This window comes from Motacilla alba, chromosome 5, assembly GCF_015832195.1.
Source record: "Motacilla alba alba isolate MOTALB_02 chromosome 5, Motacilla_alba_V1.0_pri, whole genome shotgun sequence".
NCBI lineage: Eukaryota > Metazoa > Chordata > Aves > Passeriformes > Motacillidae > Motacilla > Motacilla alba.
In genome coordinates this window covers 22,813,096-22,830,021 of record NC_052020.1, presented here as the reverse complement: position 1 = coordinate 22,830,021, position 16,926 = coordinate 22,813,096, and the positions used below count along the sequence as shown (strand labels likewise).

The 16,926-nt window shown below is 39.4% G+C and overlaps 1 protein-coding gene across 1 annotated transcript in view; it reads right to left on the bottom strand.

Annotated features, from left to right (window-relative positions):
• Positions 1-8,091, bottom strand: part of C1QTNF4 (C1q and TNF related 4) — a 63,708-nt gene extending 55,617 nt beyond the window's left edge. The window contains exon 1 of the mRNA XM_038139029.1: positions 8,056-8,091. Within this exon, the coding sequence (XP_037994957.1) occupies positions 8,056-8,088 (33 nt within the window). The 5' untranslated portion in view covers positions 8,089-8,091. The remainder of the gene's footprint in view (positions 1-8,055) is intronic.
• Between the last annotated feature and the right edge of the window lie 8,835 nt (positions 8,092-16,926).

Below are 16,926 nucleotides of genomic sequence, written 5' to 3'. Positions count from 1 at the left end.
TTTTGGTCATATAAAGAATATGATGGCAAATGCCCCAGGAGGAATTTACAGAATAAGAAACTTGAGTTCAAGAATTTGTGGAGTGCTTTGCCAGGAACATGCTGATGATGCCAATCCTGATGGGATGTGCTGGCAGGGAGACTGCCAAGGTGTTATCTGTATATTTCCCCACATACACATCTTGTATAAAACTGAAAGGGCTGCTGCCTGCTCATAAGGGGTTTTTTTTCCTGTTGTATGGAAGCAAAGTGATCTGCAGTTTCCCCCTGCAAGACTATTTGGTTGTACAATTCCACCTGAATGCGTTCACCTGACAATAAAATAATGAATCAGCTGACTGAGAGATTACTAGTAGAAGTACCTCCTCTCACTAATCTTTTCCTCTTCTAGTTTGGTAGCACTTAAAATATAATTATCCTTACTCTTTGAACTCTACAGTAATTTGTCTTTATGACTCAAAAAAGTCATTGCTTTTTAATTTAATTTGTGTGAGCCTCTCAAAGGTAGTGAACAAATGACAGTAAAGCCAGAAGTTTGAGAAGGAGACAGAGAAACCAGTGAAATAGCTGAAATGTTCTGATCTTGCCACATGAAGTTCACTGGAGGCTAGGATGACAGTTTCCCTTTTATAGCATTGAGAAATGCTAGAAATGCTTTGTGTTAGAGAGGATATTGTGGGTTTGGCTTTTGCAGAACTGTAATTGGTTTTATTTTTCTTGTGAAATTAAAAACATGTGAAAATTCTTTTGGGTTCTTTTGCTGGGTTCTTTTGCATCAGTGCCCTCAAAAATTTTTGTAGACTATTTTAAAATTACAGTTTGGTTTTGGTCCCTTTAATTTACAATTTCTTTTCATGCCATCATGCTTTGCTATGGTATCATGAGGCGATCTGTTCATATACAGTCATTGTTTTGATGTCAATTTTCAATGAAAAATAATTTTGGAGTTGCAAAGCTAAGCAGAATTAAAAAGTGTAAGATTAAATCAACAAATAATTTTTCCAGAATGAGTCTCCTAGTGCTGTCCCTATTTATTCTTAAGATCTCTTCCTTTTAAATTATGTGTGAAATATGCTCTGACTCTGTGGGGAAAAATGTGTATCCCTGTAGAGCTGCAGTGAGTCACTGTCAAGAAAAATGCACGGGTCTCCTAAAAACATGACATCTCTTTTTTTTATAGGGTAGAGAAATCAGAAGGATCTGACAATGTTAATGTGAGAATACATAATGGAAGGTGTGTCATTCTCTTTGGGAAATTAGAGGAAATTCTGGTGCAGGTGACATGATCCTCCGGAGTGTTTGCAGAGGATGTTAAGCAGCAGTGCATGCTGCATTTCTGGCACAGGGATGGTTCCTGGAGCAATGCAGGGTGCTGCAGCCTGGCCCAGTCCACACGGAGGTGCACATTGCAGTAGCTCTGTTGTCTCAAGGACAAAGGCTTGGTTGTGTATTGGTTGGTTCTCTGCCTCCTGCAATCAAGTGGGATGTTTCATGTTCCTCTGTGGCTTAAGAAGAGTTTCACTTAAGGAGCTGTCATGCGTACCAGAGGCAGTGAGACAGGAAATGTAAAAGATAGGTGTCTAACAGCAGTCAAGCTGCTAAACTGGCATGTTGGGAAAGTTGGTTCCCTTACATGTGCCAAAAAGATTAGTAGATAATCCTTCAAGTTACTGAACATTATTATTAAATTATATGAAAGGGCTTAAATTTCCTGCAGAGCCAGGCAAAAGAAAAAAGGAAACCCGCAATCCACCTCATCAGAACCATAAGGGCTATCATTTTCTGCAAGGGTAGTCAGAAGAGATTGAAACTTGACTTCTTCCTGGAGGTTTCTGCTGTCTCTTATTGTATAAATTTATCACCAACTGGCAGGTGGAAACAGTCTGGCAGATCTGAGTTTCAGTCCTCTCCCCAAGAGTTTGTAAAGCTGATACTATAGAAGCTGGTGCTAATGTACTTCTTTCACTGTGGTGCTAAACAGAAAGCAGTCTGCCAAAGGATGCATGCCTTGTCAAACTCCTCTGAAAATAACAAAGGCAAAATATACAGGTTCCCCTAAGAGCATTCCTTTTCTTTGTGTCTTGTAATCAAGGACTGAAGAAAAATGAGGGGACTACCACAACAATCATTAAGTAAAACTGAATAATTAGAGATCTTCTGGCCCATGAAATGCTGAAACATTTAATGCCTTTAAACTGGAAACCCCAGAGTTTATCTAAACTGATGGAGTAATTAAGAGCATGTTGAGGGTGTTTACACACCAGAGTGGTATGTATCTACAGCTCAAAACACTGGAACTATTTCCAGAGTAGGAGAGACATACAGGAGACTCAATTAAGAAGAATAATACTTTGGCTGGCTGTCTTTCCTGATGAGCTGTGCTATGTTGTAAGGAGCCTTCGAAGGGAGGCATGGCTTCTTACATCTAGGACTTAAAAAGCTTTAGTGGCCTGGAGGGATCAATTGGAAATGTACAATAGAGAACAATCTCACAGTAGCAGGAGGGTGGAATGCATCAGCTAATGACTGTTTTCTCCCTTTCTGAAATTGCAAACTGCCCACAAATTTTGGATGGGAGTGTTAAATGATCCCTAATAGAGTGCTTGCCTCTGTAGCTAGTCAGTTTGCTCACTTAATCATGATAAAGGCATACAAAAATTACATGTCTGACATTTGTCAGCTAGCGCAAAGCGACATAGGTTTTTGCCACAGAACTACCACTGCTACGAGAAATGTGGTGACAGGGAGAGGAGTAACACTTGGGGTACTTATCCCCAAATATTTAAGTGGATTTTAAAAGAAAGGGAATATATCTAACATACCTCATTTCTTCTTGTTTCCATATCAAAACATTTTTTTTTCTGTAATTGCAAAGAAACACTTGAAATTCTACATAATGCTTAAACAACTAATTGACCTGACACTGTGGACTTCCCGTGTGCTTTGCCGAGCTATGCCTTTGAATAATTTACCAAAAGAATGGTAATAAACCATAAAATATTAAACAGGCTTTCTACAGAACATGAGTTGGAGGGTTTTATTTGAGTTGTGAGTCTGTTAATTTCTCAGACAATCACTGTAACTCTGTCAACATGACCAAACATGGTTTTTGGGAGTCCACCATCTTTCATCTCACGGAGGCTTTTTGCTGATGTAGCACATTACAATATTTGAGCATTAATGTTACTCCTGCTCCACTGGGATAGAGCCTGCTGTGTCTGAAAATAGAGTGTTGAGTCTAATAGCATAAGTCTAATAATATAAACCCAGTCATACCTGATCAGACCAATGGACAATATAGATCAATATCTTGTCTTCAACAATGGTCACAAACAAGTGTTACTTAGGCCAAAACTCAAGGCCAATGAGCTTGGAGGCAATAGGCAACTGAATAAAACAAATAGATTACAGCAGTAATTAAAAAAAAATCTTTAAATCTTTCCTCTATTTAGAAAACTGTATTTGGTACAATAGCTGAGCATCTTTTTGTGTTTTTCTATAATGGAAAACATTGTTTTAACTGTGGTCACAAATGAATGGATCATTGAAAACCTGCACAAATGGGACTTTGTTGGAAGGTTTGTCTTTAATTCTTCAATGCAGAATTAAAGATCTCCCCATTTTTAGTAATAGTAGCCACTTTCTGTGGTTTGCTGAATAGAGGCTGAGTGCTAAGAGAATTTTTGGAGATATTGGTGGATACCGACTTTTGGAAAAAGGTGTCTTGCAATCTCAGTCTCCAAAAGTAATAAAGACAGTTCTTCATGAATTTACTTTTTGTGTGAATTCCCAAAAACAGCTAATGAGAGAGGAATCATAGAATCATAGAATATCCTCAGCTGGAAGGGACTCACAAGTATTATCAAGTCTAACACCTGGCTCTGCACTGGACAGCCCCAAGAAGCACACCATGTGCCTGAGAGTGGCCCACCTCTCAGTGAGAAACTTTTTCCTGATATGCAGCCCAAACTTCTACTGACTCAGCCTCATGCTGTTTCCTCTAGTTTTGTCCCTGGTCAGGAGATGAAGTGATTGGTGTTTAACCCTCCTCTTCCCCTCACAGGGAAGTTGCAGACTGCAATGATGTTTCCCCTCAGTCTTCTCCAGGCTGAACAGACCAAGTGACCTCAGTCAGTCCTCATTCAGCTTCCCCTCCTGACCCTTCACCGTCCTCATGGCCCTCTCTTGGATGCTCTCTAATAGCTTGTATGTGTTTGGTTAAAAGATAAAGCTATCAAAAGAAGTCTGCCCCTTATTCCTTATATTGGGAAATTTTGAGAAGGGCACCTGCTTTCTCAGCAACATAACCAATCTTATGGATGGAAGGCATATAACCTCAAAAATTACTATTATGTTTAAGAGGCTGAATCAACAATCAGTAGTATGCCTCTCCAAACTGAGTTATACTGGAGAAGGTTGAAAGTAATACTACTCTAATTTATTTGGTTTATAATATCTGTCCTTGGCGTATATTCAAGTTCACATTTGATTTCTTGGCTAGTCAGATACGTTGCCTGTATTCTGTTCTTTGCCCATTCTTTCTCAGACCCTGCAGGAACAGAGCTGTGCTACTGACTGAACAAACCAGTAAACATTTTTTCTCTTCCCATACATGTAGCATGGTAGCTTCTCTACCAGAGTGTGCATGGGGACATCAGGAAAAGTGGTGAGAATCTGAAGCCCAGTATTCTGTGGATGCCCCTGCATTCTAGGCTGTCTAATATTAATTGAAACTATTACGACCTCACAGCTTTCAGTTGCCCTGAAGAGATGGCTGGAAGTTAGATAAGACAGTAATGAAACCATGGAGAAAAAGTGGTCAGATGGAAATGCTCCTCCCCAATAGCAATCACTCCTGTTGAATGCAAGCCTTAGGGTCCACTTCACCTGTACTGCACAATCAGTAGCTGTGGAGGTGAAAAACGTTAATTATCATCTGTGGCTGGCAAGAAGATTGTGCTGGGTCCTATTAATGTTAAACTGGCCAGTGTGAGAGATGTAGGTCCAAGATACTGACTGGAATTATTGTACATGTTAATATATAGGAGTAATTTGTCATGGAATGAAATGGAAAGTCTGAAAAGGGCACACATTTTTGAATATGCAAAAATTTGCAAGATGAGGAGACTGATTAACTGAACTGTATTTCCATTAAAATTGTGATAGAAAATTATTGTGATGAAAGAACCCTCTTAGAGGGAAATTAGTGCTGAGGCTTCTGAAGGATCTGTTCTGAGACCAATCCAATTTATGGTTTTTCTTAAAATATTGACACAAAATCAAAATTATGCTGATGAAATTATGTCTGGCCCAAAGTAGGAAGATACCATCAGATGACAAACTGGGATGTGGTACAGAAAGAACCAAATGACCTTAAGAATCTGAGTCTGAGGGATGGGTTGATTTTTAATATTTCAAAGTATTAGAATCATGCATAGAATTAATAATCAGAAATTTTGGGATGTACTCTGAGTTCATGAGTTGAAAATTACAAAGGGGAGAAAGATGCAGGATATCTCTGAGATGTCAGTGCAATACAATCGTAAAAAGGTAAGTGCAATCTTAGAACTTTTATCAAGCAAGTGAAAGAAGAAATAAAGTACAAACAGCAAGATACAAGACGTTGCTCTTAGGCATCTGAATAAGCATATTTGAGAAATGAGAACTAAAGCAGAACAGATGATGATGGGAATGGAGTGCTTTTAATACAAAGGGAATTAACTTAATTTGGCTGGTTTAGCCTTGGTAATCCAAGGATAAGAGGGCAGAAGTTCTGGAAATTCACACTGGAGTCTGGGGAAGGCAGGTGGGAGAGAAGAGGTCTTCCAACTGAAGGGCAATGTTGGCTTTAGAGTAGAGCCAAGAAATACTGAACTTTCTTCTAATTTTCAGACTTCTGGCAGTCAGAGCAGTGACATTCTGGGAAGCCTTTTAAATAAAATTGTGGGAAAAGAAACAAAAGTGGTTTTACAATAGACAGTTTAAAAGAAGGCTATATTATAGGTTTCCTGCAATAACAGGAATCATTAACAGCCTTTTTCTCTCTCACTTGACATTAAAAACTCAAATAAATGTTTCCAGCAGCAGCTGAACAAATAAAACCTCATTTCCCAGAGGATTTTGTCTCAGAGTAGGGCTCTCTTGTAGATCCTTTGATGCTGGAAGAGAGGCTACTCGCTTCCCATACCCCAGCAAGGGCATTCCTGCCTTTTCCTACCTGTCTGCCCAGTTCCACAACATTGGTGAGGAACCTACCCCCTCTGATGGATTTGGTTCAAACTGGCTAACAGGTTTGTGGAAGAGATGTGTAACAGTATAAAGGTATTAACTCTTTTCCTTCAAAAAGCTGACCAAAACCCCAAAGCTGTTGAGGGAATACATTTCTTATGTTAGAGGTGATTCAGCTACAAGGCTTAAACAACATCACACCCAACTTGCTTTCCAGTAGAATAAACACCTCACTGCTCTGACAGACTCTCTGGTAATGGGGAATTGTGTAAGCAGCCTACTGCTCCCCGCTGAAGTCCTTGTTCTGTCAACCTGGTTGCTCTTCAGATATACAAGAAGAAGCAAATTATTCCATAACAAAGCTGAATAGGTTACTTTCTTGACAGAGGAGGAGTGGTACTGTTTGTTCACTGGCTCATATTTTATCTTCAAGCCTAAGAAAGACAGACTCCAGGAAACACAAGAAGAAGAAGAAGAAGAAGAAGAAGAAGAAGAAGAAATTAATAAGTTTCTGTAATTGACTTGATTTATTGCTTACAGGCAAAGGCTTGTGAATGAAGCTCACCAAAATGTAGTTGTATTTTCAGTCTGAATGAAAAATAACTCCTTTTAAAAAATGATTTTGTTATTTTCCTTATCTTTGTCCCCTCTAATTTACATAGGACTGGTTGCAATTTACGTTTGCGTAGTCCTAGCCTAAACCTCACATTATCTTTTTTATGCTGTTAAACAGAGTCTTTGTTATTTTTCAAATCTCCTGGATTATACACCAAGGGAAACAGATGGATAAAACATTACTTCAAAAGTACTGACATCCAGCAAAGGCACTGAAATGTTGAATCCTAAAGACATTCACGTTTGTGGTTTTTCAGTTTGCTGCCCAACCTGTCTTCCTGCCTTGTTATTTGTCCCTGTGGTGAGCACTTTCAACCATAAACTCATAAATGCATGACTGTCATATATGAGAGAGAGTATGGAAGGCAGGAGTGGTTAAAGGAAGTGTTTGAAGGGACCTAAGTTTATTCTTTTGTTGGTGTAACTGTGGAGTGTAGGAACTGTAGATGAATGTCAAATTATAACAGAAAGAATGTAGGTGGAAAACCAAATGGGCTTGGTAGAAATGGCTGAGAATACAGGCTGCATGTTCGTGGCTTGTGGATTACCAAGCATCCTGAAGACTTGTTCAGTCAGGTGTTTGTAATCTGGGAATGCTACCAACCTCTTGTGTCTTGGGCAGGTGATGACACCAGGCATAGTGCATAGAAATGCTGCCTGCACCATAATCAGGGAAACTTTTAATGCTGGTTGTAAGCAAAGGCAAAATAAACATTTCTGCTCACACAGCAAAGGTGCTATGTGGATGGAGATTTTTTAGACTGAAATTTATGTTTTAGTTGTTTTAGTCTGCCTTAGACTGCAGTTTCTAAGCCTCTATCCATAAGACCTCTTCCTGTTCCCAGTATAATTGTGGTAAAAACTCCACTGATTTCATTGCTGTAGGAGCAAGGAATAATGTTTTCTGAGAAGAAAAAACAGTAATTGTGAATTTGCACTCAAACCAATACAAGCAGATATTATGTTTCATTCTGCATGTTCTGTTTACACAGTAGTCCAGAAATTTTTGAGATGCGAATAAGCAACAACAAGCCTTGTAATTATTTTTTTTCTGTCATTAATTTGGCATCTTGTTGGAGCACAGTAATCTAGTTGTGGAAGACCTGGGAGATACTGCAGAATTATTTACAGCCACAACAGACTACACTGGTTCCAGTTGGTGCCAGACATTGCCTGAATGCCCTTTGCCTCCTCAAGCCCCTTAATTCCTTACCTTTAGTAACAGCTCCAGATCCTGTATCTGCATTCTGTCCTTGAATATCAGCTCCCCAAGAAATGTGTTTTAATCAAAGGCTCTTCTCAAAAAGAAAAAAAAAAAAACCCAGTAATTTTTTCTTTCAAAGATAATTGGCTACATGTAGGCCATGAAATGTCACATTACCATACAAAAACCCTTTAAGAAAACTCTGAGCCCTGTTGAAAGCACATTCTGTTAAGGAATTCAACTGTCTTATGTGTTTAATACCATTTAAACCTTGTTCCATGAATCTGAAAATATTTTAGCAATGCCCAACTTGCAAGCCCTGTTTTGAGATGGAAACTGAACACCCTTGGTCAAAGTGCTGTGACAGTGCTGGATAGACAGATTTGGGGTACTGCCTGCAAATTCTGTGGTTTTATTGGAAAGACATCCCTTCCTACTGATTTCTCAGCATTCCTCTGTCTTTCTCAAAGGACTCTTCATGGAAATAAGCTAATCTTTTCAAATTCATTCATTCCTGCCACTGGGTGCTACCCGCTGCCAGAACCTTCCTGGTCACATAATTATCCCTGCAACTGCCAGCAGTGTGCTGCAGAGGATTATGCAGCAGGAGCAGATGAACTGCTAAATAAATCCTGTTTTCTTATAGATAGTATCAGAAAGGAAGGACAAACAGTAAAACAGGGGAATATCACAGAAAGAGACTTAGTTGCTCTTGAGCTCAGATATCTTTTGATGGTTTTGTGTTGGTGGCTGCAATGCTGTATATGCAACTCAGAATTGGAATGAACTCCCCGGAGCTGTAAATGAACATTCATTAGGGCTCCTTTGCAATAAAATGGGATCTCCTCATCCATTTTAAAACTGGATGAGTCAAAGAAAATAATCCCGTCTTTGGCAGAGAGATAGGCAGGTTGTTAATTATTAAGGCTTGTATTTTTTATGATTCCTTGACATTGTCCTTCAAACCCCTGAAGGTTTAATGGGTCTGTAGTCTTATTGCTTGGGAGTGTTAGAGAACACTTTTTCTGTGTATGCAGGAGGGAATACCCAGATGTGAATGCTTCATCAGCAAGTCATGAATACTGCACTCTTGCTTTTGATGCTGCCTCTAGGTTTTCAATCTGAGGTCAATATTTTTCAAGTTAGAAACTAATGTTGAGCACCTTACATCCAAATTTTGAGGATTCTGCTTCATGGAAATGTGGCTATTTTTATGTAGAAGCCTTTCAAATAGATTTAGTGTCTGACACTATGTACCTAGGTGTTGGCACAAGGAATTTTTTTCCCACAGTCCCCTCAGATTAATGATGGCATTACTTGAATATTTGCCGTCGTACATATTTAGGGTTGGAGAAATTACCTGCTACCCTGGCTTGGAGAACTGAAGGGCATTGGGAGCTTCCAGGCATTAAGGGTTTCTTCTCTTGATGATGACTCTCCTTGAACAAATAAACTCTCCAATAATAATACTATCCCGTGTGTTGTGTGAGATCCCCTTCAATAAGCTTGTAAGGGTATGTACATACCCCTCACCAGACTGTGATGCAGTTATTGATAACAAGAACTGTACTCGCCCTAGAACTGGAAGAGCTACAGGTTTGTTCTCCACCAAATAAAACATGCTAAGATTTTTTTTAAAAGCAACATAAAAGGCTCCACAGTTCCAGAGAAACCTCTTTGGAAAGAAAAGAATTTTTTAGTCATACTTTTGCCAGATCTCTACCTGGCAAAACAAGTGGTGTGGATTGCCCCAGGAGGAGCAGTGGAAAGAAGATGGAAATTTGTCCAATCACAAGTGCATCTGTGAATGAGGGGGGAGGAGGTGACGTCTCTTTGTCCATTGGGTGTACCTCAGCCAGGATATGTCTACACTGCCCTCAAACTAGTGGCATGTTCAGAAATTCATCTTAGGTTTGAACTGCCTCATTCTGCCATTGGTTTAGTGCAGCACAGAGCACAGCATAAGCTCATTTCCTTCAGCTCCTTAGCTGGATTTTGCTCCCATTCTGACCTTCACTCTGTGAGATCAATATTGCACACTGTAACCAGTGTAGCTAATTTTAAACATGGACACATCTCTGTGCTGTACAGTAGTCAGTGGGATGGCTGCATACCCAGCATGGCAAGAATACCTTCCCGTTGTCACTCGTCATGCTCAAATCTCTCCACAAGAGCGGGATCTTCTGCAAACAGGAGGCAAACCTGAGCTCTGTTGTGGTTCATTAGGAACAACAAGCCCTGCTGTGCCCACATCCCATCTGATGTGCTGCTCTTGGATTCCTGTTGTTTCCTGTTTTATTTCCCCGCCACTGCTGCCTGCCTCTTTGCTGTACCTAGTGTGGTGAGCAGCTGAAGCCTCTGGGGCACAGGCTCAGTGCTGTGAGGTGTCCAGCATGGTTTGGGGCATGATCAGATACTGTGCTTGAGCTAAGCCCTTCTTATGGTAAGAAGCTCTGCTGATTCCTGCTTGTTTGCTGCCAGGAATGTGAAGGTTGATCTAGGTAAGAAATCTTTCCACTGGGAAATACTATATTTCAAAAGTGAATTACACCTGAAAATAAAGGGTCAGATTTTCAGTCCCCAACAAGATCCCTTTGTGGATGAGGAGTGCCATGGATATATGCCCTCCACACCAGCCTCACAGCCAGTTCTTGTGCTGTCATTGCTTGAATGATCACAATGGACTTATTTTCTGATTGCTGCCTTTCGCTTGAGGGATATGTTGAAGATAGCAGTGGGGGGAGCTAGGACCCAATGCAGTCCATCAGTCCCAGGCTAGAAGAATGGTTTGAAAGGAATCTGCGGACAGAATGCCCTGAAGCTTTTTGAACAGGAGCTGACCCCTTCTCACTCCAGAGTTAAAAGCTAGAAAAGGCATTATCTCCCTTTGATTCCCCTGCCAAAGTAAAAGTGCATGCATCAGACAGAGTCTTTAATTTCAGATCCAGGTCCTATTTTGTGCAGAGCAGTACCTGCAGAGTCAATATTTTGACTAAAATGGCAAAGGCTCTCATTGCCTGTACTTGGCTATAAATGTATCCTCAGCTAGAGCTGTGTTACTTCCTAAATTACATTTTCCCATGATGAAATTTAAAGGACCCAGTGGGTTGGCACAATTGTTTAAAAATTATTCTGATGGGGGATGGCTTGTAGTTTTATATGTTTTAAAATATCAGGTTGAATGAAAACTGGCATCTGCTACAATGAAACAAACCCATAATCCTCTTTTCTAGATCTCTTTCTTCCTAATAGAAGTCAGTGTATTCTTTGGCATACAGCATTTCTGCAGTGAGGTAGTTCCTAGTTGTTTTCCTTTCTTTGAACCGAGACTGAGAGCTGAGATAAAGTATCTGACTAAGTTATACTGGAAGACAAGGAAAATCCCTGTAAGTTGGTGATAAAAGATGAAGATTGACTAGGACTTTTTCCATAAAGGACTGGATTTGCCTTCAAAATGTTGTGCTAGTGTCTCCTACAAACAAGATTCAGCAATGAATGGGAATATCAGCCTGAAGATATCAGTTCTTTCAGAAACAGCATATCTGTTACAGTGTTATCAGGAAGCTGCAAAAAGCTTGGATTTTTGTTACAGTAAATGCTGGAGCTGGTTTTGCCAACAGCTTAAATAATGGAAATCTTTGTCTCAGTTTATAGGTGATCATTCAGATATATCTGAAGATGAATGCAGATATCATCTCCCTTTGCATGATGGTACCAGCCATTTAAAGACTCAAAAAGATGATGGTGTGGGAAGTTATTATTGAAGAACTTTCCTCTTCTCTGCCTTTTTCCAGAATGGTAGACAGCAGGTGCACTAATACTTTACTTTGCAAGAATTAATGCTTTTAAATAATAAAGCAGATGGCAACATTGACTGTGTTTATGAAGGGCAGTTTGCAAAGACTGCAGTTCCCAGTCTGTGATATCACACACATGTTTGAGTGGAGGATCTTTGGAGTATAGTGGAGGAGGAGCAGCCACACGTATCAGGCATTAAGCACGGAAGCATTTTTTCCATAACCCCAGTGACAAGCTGGTTTCCAAACTAGGAAGGGAGATCTAAATATTCTGTGTGAAAATAGCTTGATGCATTGGTAAAGCAGAATTCCCTTTCTCTCCTGTCCTGTCCTGTCCTGTTCCCCAGCTGTTATGACAACTTAGCAGTAAAGGCCCATATCTAAATAGGGTAGAAAAAAAAATTTACTAGAAACAAAAAAATAAATCTAGGGCTCACATACAAAATCTAAAGGAAACACCTGATGGAGAAAAAGGTCTCAGCTGAACAGATTTGCTAAGAATTTCTTTTTGTAGACAGCTTTCATTTAGGGGGAAAATCAAAGGCTTGAACATTTTTTCAAGCCATAAAATGGATTTAGAGAGCTATTTTCAGTCCCTGGATTTGTCTATCAAACTCGATGGTACCTGCACTACAGAAAAGAGCAAGAAGAGAGGTCACTGTGCCTCACAGAAGGTGTAAACTGAAGGAGAGCTCAGCCTCCAGGGAGAGTGTGGGCATGAAGCATATGCCAGTCTAGGCAGTCCTGGCTCGACATTGTGCTGAGACAGAGCGAAATACTCTGCTTCAGCACAATGTATTGGAAACTAAGATTTGTCTCTTGGAACACTAAAACATTTAATGTTTTCATATTTAAGGGAAAAAAAAAGCAGAAATATCATTAGTTTGAAAGTTTGAAAGTCCCACTTACCCAAGAAAAACCCCAAACCCCAGTATGTTCGTAGAAAATGACCCAAAGAGAAAAGAATGCTTTGTCCAGCCTTATTCCAGTAGGAGACTGTTATGTTACCTTGTGGGTAAGAGATGAACTGAAGGTCTTTCAACTTCAGAAAGTGTTTCTACAACTTGGACAAAAGCACCTTGGGAAAATACCTAGAACTAATAGCCAGATCTTAGAAAAGAATCTGGCAACTTTGCACCCTCTCTCTCCCACCCCAAAAAAGGAAAAAAAGGTAAAGAGGTACAAGGAAAAAGAAAGCTAGTAATCAGGTTTTGTCTGCATGGGATAAAATCTTGTAGATGCTGATGGAGCACCAGCATCACAACCAAAACCCAGTGGGGCTGTTTTTCTGAGAACAAAGCTGCTTTCAGAGGGCTATTGTTTCCATTAGAGAATATTGTGCTCTGGCAATGAAATCTTCATGTGTTTTATGCATTCTGCTGTTTGTCAGTGAAAGTGCTTTATCACATGTTTGTCACCCGGCAGGATTCAGGCCCAGATCTCTTCTAAGTGACTAATGCTATCACCTTTCAGCCTGCCACTGACAAGCTCACAATCCCCTATTACTGTCAGCATTGTGGGCACGCTGAAGTATTAAAAGCTCTTTCTTGTTCCATCAAAGGAAGAATTAACCTTTTGATCTACTTTGCAGCATTCTGAACCTTGGGTTGTTTGTTTCATGTTAATGAAATTCAATCTTTGTGCAACAGCAGAGGCTTCTTAAGTCTTACAATTCTTCAACAGAGGCTGGGAATGGAAACCTGATCTCACAAGTATGGTCTGAAGTCTTGCTGTCAAGGTCATTCAGCCTTTTCTGAACAGAAAGGAACTGCAGGAAAAAAAAATATAAAATGTTTCTACTTTATTTTTGACCATTTATTGGACAAAAGATATTTTTCACCTTCATCTTTAATATTAGGTCTAATAAAAGCCCTATAAACAGCCTCCTGTCAACAATTGCCTCAAAGCAGTGCTGTGAAAATGTCTTCTATTCTTAACTCTGCATCAGAGAATAGCTGTGAAGTCAGTGCTGAATTAATTATATTAGAGATTATTCTAGATATTTCTAAGACTTTGGTTCATCTCTGTATATCTAGAACATGTGTAGAACAGCATTACTGGTAGCTTTTTTAAAGGATACTGATGTCTTAGTGCAAGAGCTGAGGATGACACAGTGGAAGAGTGGTAATGACCCTAGATTCTGTCTTTGATCATTAAAATAGAGCTGGGCAGGAAAGATGCTGGCACTGTCTGGCTGGCAGGGCAGATTTGTTCTTCAAAGTTTGCAGTGTTATGCCACGTCATACAACATATGAGGAGAAGAGGCTGCCTTGCTGTTTGCAGCAATATTCCACAGCCATTTTTCTTGTTTGGATCCCTTGCATGGAAGACATGCAATTTCCATGACTCTGGAGCATGTTTTTCATTGCTTGAAGTGAATCAGTTCTGTGCTCAGGTGAGGAATGCACTACAACTGCAGAACAGTGGTGCCATAAACCTTTCTAATTCCTTTTTTGTTTTTGAAAGGCTGTAGGAGAGGCAACTTGCAGCTCATGCACTTCTAACTCCTTGCGCTTGTGATAAAATTATTGAAATGAATCTTTCACAAGATATGGTTCAGATAATACCACAAGAATTTCTCAGCAGCCTTTTTGGATCTTCCTTTGACTGCCAGACCAGTGCAGACAGCTGGCTTAGTGTGCATGTGTGTGAGAGGGGCAGATCTTTTTCATGTGACTGTGGCTATCACCTGGTTCTATGCAGGCTGTGAGATCCCCTTCCATCCTGATGTATTGGCACTTGCAGTGTAAGCTCTAAGCACAAATGCAGAGGCACAGCCAACAACAAAACCCTTTGAATAGATAGATACAAGACAAAAATAGGATTGGTTCTGTGTCTACATGAACAAGCAGCAAGATCCACTGTCTGCCTTACAATTAAAATGTAATGAATTGTATGAAGTATGACTGTCAAACTATCCCTTGTGTAACAACAGGAATTGAGGCCACAAAGAGAGAAAAAGCCTGGCTTGAGATGATACAGCAGTTCTTCAGCAGAGGCTGGGAATGGAAACTTGATCTCACAGATATAATTTGGAGTCTTAATGTCAAGGTTATTTAGCCTTGTCTGTACAGAATGAAACTGCAAAGCAGAGAACACTATCTATTTACCATTTAATTTTGAACTGTTTATTGGACAGAACTACAAATTTCTGTCTTACCATTATTACTGCTTCTTCATACTTGCTTTGAAACAAAAAATACTTCAAGACCTGGAAACTCTCTGAAATTGGTAAATGTTTTGTTATCTAGACCCACACTGTATCACTATTCGTTTTTTCTTCTTGATTTCTTTAGGAGTGAAAAGAGACATCTAAAAGCTGGATGCTTAATTTGTAGACTGTAAAAACAGGAGATGTTTGGAAAGGTACATCAACATTGATTGGAATTGTGTCATTCCCAGTGCAGTACATTCTTGTGTAGAAGACTAAACTCTAAATTCCCTGTTTCACTGATGACAAGATTTTGCAGTAATCCTAATAGCATGGCATTTAGCCTGCAAGAACTAGAGCTGCAGTGCACGGGTGCCTCCCTTACCTGTTTCAATTCCTCTTCAGCCCTCTGCAAAGCAAATTTACAGGTAGAAAGTCTGGGTGTGGTACAAATACTTTCTGCTCATGTCTGCTCTTATTCCAATGACAGAAGTTGGAGTCCTCTTTTTCCTGACATATGTCTAGCTTTCTGACCAGGCTGTATTTACTTCCTTATTTTCATCTATCATCTCTATTTCTTAAATAATTTAAGAGCTTTCACTGACTTGATCTGTACTTTAATGCTTTGAATACATATATGCAGCTGCAATTTTCGCCCTCAAGCATCAGAATAAATAAGGATGTTGTGCCTCTGAACTGTTCCACCTTGTGGTAACAGTCCTAAAGTAATCTGAGTAGCCAAGATGTTGAAAGAAAGAAGTTGGTTTTGATTTGTCCCACTAAACTCATTTTCCTTTGCATCTCTTTGCAGATTAGTTATTTGTCCTCTGTAAATTAAAGCACTTTTTTGAGTAGGAAAAAGTAACAGAGAAACCAAGAAAAGAGTGTTTTTGTAAAAAAACTTAAAACAATGTCTTTAGAATCAAGAGTATTTATTTTTATCCATTTGCAATGAAAACATTTCCATTGCAGTTAGTGTGGAAGGCATTAGGACAGCTTTCTATGTGACTAAGAATACATAACTGTGTATTGAATGTAGCTGTCCTCTGTTTTTAAGTTTTAATAATAGTTAACCTTTTCCAGTAGCTTTTACTATGGAGCTGGATATTTGCTAGGATGGAGGAGGTGAAAATGCTTTGGAAGGAAGGCAGTATAGGACATTAGCGAAGGAGAAATACCCAATTCAATGATTTTTTCCTTGGGATATTCTTTGCTTCTTTTCTTTTTACAAGATTGCACTATCTGTATTGAAGCTTCTCCATAAGCTCAGTTCTTCTGCTGTGTCATCTTCTCTCTGAAAGGTACACCACCCCTTTTGTCCAATTTTGAGAATTTTTGTAGCCCTACTCTCACAGGATATGTCAAGTCTTCCATTATTAGATATTGCACTGACCATTTTTTTTCCCAGTGATATATAATGGGAGCTGTTCCTTGGGTCCATGGTTTTTAGATTGCTTTTTTTTTTTTGCCTACAAAGAGCAGCAGCAAGAGTAGCTTCCTCATGCCCATCTTAAATCTTCTGAATGGACCGAATCCCAGTGCACATGTCTATAAGTCCTGTTCAAGTTCTGTCTCTAACAATTTTTTATTGCTTTCAAGATGGATTTTCAAAATATTTTTACCATCTAGTATTCCCATATTGTAAGTATGATGGAAAACCAGACTGTTTTGCATTTCATACAGACATCTGGGGCAATATTACGTATTTTGTGAGATAACAATAGGGAAATACACATTCTGTAAACTAGATTGTACTGAATCCTGCCTGACAGTTAGTTTTGGAGCAAGTATTTATCATGTGCATGATCTCATCTCAGTCTTCTGCTGTTATTTCATATTTACAGTCCAAACTAAATAACTTAATAGTTTTTATGCAGTTTGTCTTTTAAAACCAGCTATGAATCATATATTCTAGACATAATCTTGATCATG